At 32.9% G+C, this 5426-nt stretch overlaps 1 protein-coding gene across 2 annotated transcripts; it reads left to right on the top strand.

Annotated features, from left to right (window-relative positions):
* Positions 1–341: 341 nt before the first annotated feature.
* On the top strand, positions 342–1810 carry LOC149684743 (uncharacterized). 2 transcript variants are annotated; one of them, XR_016383983.1, is made up of 3 exons: positions 342–1022; positions 1414–1555; positions 1633–1810. XR_016383983.1 is itself a non-coding variant. In XM_089870907.1 (2 exons), the coding sequence occupies exons 1-2, from the start codon at positions 528–530 to the stop codon at positions 1429–1431; spliced, it is 513 nt and encodes a 170-aa protein (XP_089727033.1). In that variant the 5' UTR covers positions 342–527; the 3' UTR covers positions 1432–1810. The 2 variants fall into 2 exon arrangements, 1 of the variants encoding a protein (XP_089727033.1); XM_089870907.1 differs by having other exon boundaries at positions 1414–1810.
* Positions 1811–5426: the final 3616 nt, after the last annotated feature.

Genomic DNA, 5426 nt, shown 5'->3' with positions numbered 1-5426 from the left:
GCATGTAATATTAAACTTTGATGATAGTCATTAAATATAGAAAATTAGTTTTTCATGTTATAGAAAATTAGTTTTTCATATTATAGAAAATTAGTTTTTCATATTATAGAAAATTAGTTTTTCATATTATAGAAAATTAGTTTTTCATATAATAGACAATTGGTTTTTCATATTATAGAAAATTAGATTTTCATATTATAGAAAATTAGTTTTTCATATTATAGAAAATTAGTTTTTCATATTATAGAAAATTAGTTTTTCATATTATAGAAAATTAGTTTTTCATATTATAGAAAATTAGTTTTTCATATTATAGAAAATTAGTTTTTCATATTTTGTATGTGTAATGCCGTCGTCGTGAGCGGACGTGTTTCTGTGAGCTCTCGTTAGGAACGCTAACCCTTGGTCTTAACCCTAAAGTAAACGCGGTCCAGGCTTTGGATCTTAGCTTTATCTTAAGTTTTATTTATTTATTTTATCTTAATTTTAACTAGTTATTATTTAACTTTAAATAATTAATTTTAACTATGCCTAAACATTGTTGTGTGGATTGCAAATTTAACGGTGGAAATCAGAGACACGGGGCTATGATACATTGCGGTATGTGTAATGTATGGTTTCATTTGACTTGTTTGAACATTAAAGACGAGGTAGCTGGAGCATTTTGGATGTGTGTGGGGTGTGTGTCAACCCTAGTTAAGCTAAAACAATTTGCTGATGAGTTTTCTCAAGCCAAAGCATCTATTGATGAAAATCTAGACATTTACGCGGAACAAATATCAACTTTGTCTTCAAAACTTGAAATACAGCAAACAAGTATCGACGACCTTAAAGAACATAAAGATGAATTCGATACTGAATCAATTAGTAACCAACTTAACATACTGGACGAAGAATTCAAAACTTTTCGTGAATCTACCAAAACACAAATGCAAACATTGGAAACTACGTTGCGTGGGGAGGCAAATAAGGAGATCCACCTGACGGGAGCTTGTCCACTTGTTCGCAATGACAATATATCAGTAAGACCAAACATTAGCAACACTTTTCAGACTCAGACTTTTCCAAAAAAACTATATACTGATTTATTCATAAATCAAAGACCCAACACCAACAAGGATGTTGGTGTGGCACAATGTAGTCAGCCACAAATCCATAAAGGTTTCTTAAAACGAAAAGTACCCACACGGCCTGTAGGTAGAATGCCTGAAAGCAAAACTGAAAATTCACGTTTTAAAGGGGTATTGTCTCAAAATGATTACTTTGTCGGTAACTGTTCTCGATCAGCAACCGTTGAGACAATGAGAACCTTTATCATTAAAAGAAACTTTAACGTTATAAACATAAAACTCTCTAGAAAATCTGAAGACCCTACATCAAAATATAACTGTTTTATATTTCAATCATCGTCAGGATGCAACGATATTCTAAAACCAGAATTATGGCCGTCTGGTATTTCCTGTCATAAACTATCTACCGTTCCTAACAACACAAGAGTATGGGGAATAAATGAAGACTCTGATGGAATCAGTCTATCAAATTCACCAACATCGAAGTACGTGTTATCAAACTGCCCAGGAAATTCATCCGCAGAAGAGGTAAAACTACATCTTCAAGATCTTGATGTCACAGATGTTACAGTATCAGAATTGGCTACTGTATCACAATGGAAGAGGTCATACTTAATAGAAGGCGGGCAAAAGTACGATACTATTATTTTAAATTTGGAAAATTGGCCAAATCCATTCAGAATTCATCGGTATCGAGAAACCAATAAGTTCAACGATGACCCAGTTATGGTCTGACCTGAGAACTTGTCTTCAAACGCCTCGGTTAAAAACAATGACATTACATCCAACAGTGAAACTAAATCAACTCGTGGTGGCTTGAAAATCGCTCATATTAATATCAGGAGTGTAGTACCTCATATTGAGGATATTATTTTCTTGCTAACTACCCATGACATTGATATTCTTTCTATAAGTGAAACTTGGCTTAAAACAGATATTCCAGACAGTCTAATTAAGATCGACGGATATGACGTAATCAGACAAGATAGGAGAAATAAGCGTGGCGGAGGTGTCTGTCTCTATCATAGGGATCATCTCAACCTTTCCATTGTCGACAATATTACGCAACATACAGACAAAGATTTAGAACTATTATGGTGTTTGTTAAAAGAAACAAACACTAAACCTCTTTTAATTGGAACATGTTACTGCCCCCCTTGTTTTAACTATGAAGAAACATTTGAAGAGCTAGATGCCCAACTCTTGCAGTTTCATAATATCTATCAGGATATCGAAATAATGATTTTGGGTGATTTTAACTGTAATTTCCTCCATAAACCAGTACTACCAAGAGTACGAGCGCTGAAGAAAACTCTCCTTAACTTTAAACAGTTAATTGAAAGTCCCACACGTACAACCTTAACAACGCAATCGTTACTTGATCTAATTTTTACAACCCGTCCAGATAGAATCTTATACCAAGAAGTTATAAAACCGGTGCATCTGATCATGACCTAATTATAAGGAAGAAAAAAGCTCCGTGTAAAGAAAAAGAGATTAGTTTTATACGGGACTACAGAAACTTTGATAGTGAAGAGTTTGTAAAGGACTTAATCAGTAACCTCGATCACTTAGGATTAGAAAACATAGATAATGGTGTCTCTTCTTTACAAAATACTATAAAAAGCACACTTGACAAGTATGCCCCACTACTATCAAAACGCAAATTTATAAATAGCCCACCTTGGCTTTCCAATGAGATAAAACATGTTATGCACCTTAGGGATATGGCCAAAAAGAAATCTTTTAAACAACCATTATTTATTGATAAATATAAAAAATTACGTAACTTGACGAGTAACTTGGTTCAAAAAAGTAAAAAAGATTATTTTCATAATAAATTAAAGGGTGGGGCTAACTTATGGAAATTGGTAAAGCCCTTCATGAAAGCCAAATCTAAATCTATTGTCATGATACGTAATAATGGAATAGAATATACAACCCAATTTGAGATAGCAAATAACCTAAACAGGCATTTCACGAAAAATCCATGTATAATTAATCCACAGTTAATAATCGAATTGAATGATGTATGTAATTTAAAATTAGTAGAAGTATCAGAAAGCATGATTTTTACTTATTTAAAGAATTTAAAGTCTTCGAAAGCAACAGGGTCAGACGGATTGTCGAGTGACCTGATAAGGGGTCTAGCTATAGTAATTACGCCATTCTTAACTAAGCTAATTAATTTATCCATAAACAGTCACACCTTTCCAAATCAATGGAAAGATGCCAAAGTAGTCCCTTTATATAAAAAAGGTGACCCAACGGAACCTAATAACTATAGGGGCGTTTCAGTTCTGCCAATTCTTTCAAAGATCCTTGAAAAGATCGTATACGACCAATTGCTGGCACATGTTATCGATAATAATTTATTATATGAAATGCAGGCTGGCTTCGTGCCAGGTCACTCGACGACCACGTGTGTCATGAACCTTTTTGAGACCATAATACAAAGTATAGAAAAAGAGTGGTATGTTGGAATTGTCTTTGTTGACTTGTCTAAGGCCTTTGATTGCGTAAATCATGAAATATTGCTTAACGAACTTAGATCATGTGGGGCAGATACAGGCACCCTTAAATGGTTCACGTCTTATCTTAGTCAAAGAACACAATCCGTAATAATTGGTAATACAAAATCTCAATCAATGACTGTATCTACAGGTGTTCCTCAAGGTAGTATCTTGGGGCCACTATTATTTAACATATATACGAGACATAATCACAAATTCTTAAAATTTTCAAAGTCTTTTGAATACGCGGATGACGATGCCCTTCTCTCTGTATCAGATGACGCTTCTAAATTGATCACTGAATTAGAATCGGACGTAATAACTCTAAAGAAAATGTTAGCCTCACGAGGCCTTATTTTTAATGAATCTAAAACTGTTTTTATGATTATTGAACCTAAAAAATTAAGAGGTACAACGCAAGACATAATCAAACTTGGGTCCCTAGATATATCACGGGTAAAATCATATAAATATATCGGAACCATCATAGATGAAAAGTTAGATTTTATTGATCACATTGAATATGTACTAAATAAGGTAAATAAGAGACTCTGGCTCGTCCATCCACTTTATAAATGTTTGAACATTCAAAGTAAAATTACGCTACATAAATCTATGATCCAACCCATCTTTAATTACGGAAATTTATTTTACAATATTGGCCCCAAAAAATACTTATATAGACTTCAAATTATACATAATAAATGTGCCAAATTAATATTACTCCGAAATAAGAGATCATCTGCCACAGAGGCTCTTAAAAACCTAAATTTGATGACCCTAGCTCAAGAATATGAATATCAGTTATTAGTACTAATGTATAAAATCTATAATAATCAAATGCCAAAGTATATCCTTGATATGTTTCATTTAGTCGATCATAACTATAATACCCGCATAAATCTTAAAACCTTTGTTCTGCCATCAAAATTAACGACAACCAACCTGAAAAGTCTAAAAAACAGGGGAATCCAATCTTGGAATAACTTACCATGTGATATAAAAAATATAGCTAACATTAAGGAGTTTAAGAGAGAAGTAAAACAGTACATTTTTAACATTTAACATTTAATTTAACTAATGGACTCCTTTGTAAACCAGTTTCGACTGAACAGGAATATCCAATAAAGCTTTAATTATTATTATTATTATTATAGAAAATTAGTTTTTCATATTATAGCAAATTAGTTTTTCATATTATAGAAAATTAGTTTTTCATATTATAGTAAATTAGTTTTTCCTATGTTTGTCACTTTGTCTTACACATTAGGGACGAATCTCCATCTGTAATATTTATTATTTTTCCCTAGGCAATCTGACATTATTACCACTACCCCATGGTTGTTATAAGTATTTTTCCTGAAGCAAAGAGGCAAAAACGTTGCAACAGATATTACAAGTCTCCGAAAGTCAGAATTAAAATGCAAGATATTTACTGTCGAAGAGAACGGGGTTCAAATCCGAGGTGTAAAAAAAGAATCGGTTTTCAAATCCCTGGTACTTCCACTTCGCAAAACCCATTTTGTATAAAAGATATTTCCAGTCTCCCAAAAATAAGGTATCAAATCCCAGATATTGACAGTCTCCTAAAAATGAGGTTTCAAATCCCAGATATTGACAGTTTCCCAAAAAATAAGTTTTCAAATCCCAGATATTGAGAGCCTCCCAAAAAAAGGTTTCAAATCCCAGATACTGACAGTCTCCCAAAAATAAGGTTTCAAATCCCAGATATTGACTGTCTCCCAAAATAAGGTTTCAAATCCCAGATATTGACAGTTTCCAAAAAACCAAGTTTCATTTCCCTCCGAATTAAGGGTTCTGGTCAAATTTCAGACAACACATT

The sequence above is a fragment of the Phalangium opilio genome, unplaced genomic scaffold (genome assembly GCF_054372755.1).
Source record: "Phalangium opilio isolate 3A_F unplaced genomic scaffold, DU_Popi_V2 ptg000032l_1, whole genome shotgun sequence".
Lineage (NCBI taxonomy): Eukaryota > Metazoa > Arthropoda > Arachnida > Opiliones > Phalangiidae > Phalangium > Phalangium opilio.
This window is presented reverse-complemented; position numbering and strand designations above follow the sequence as displayed.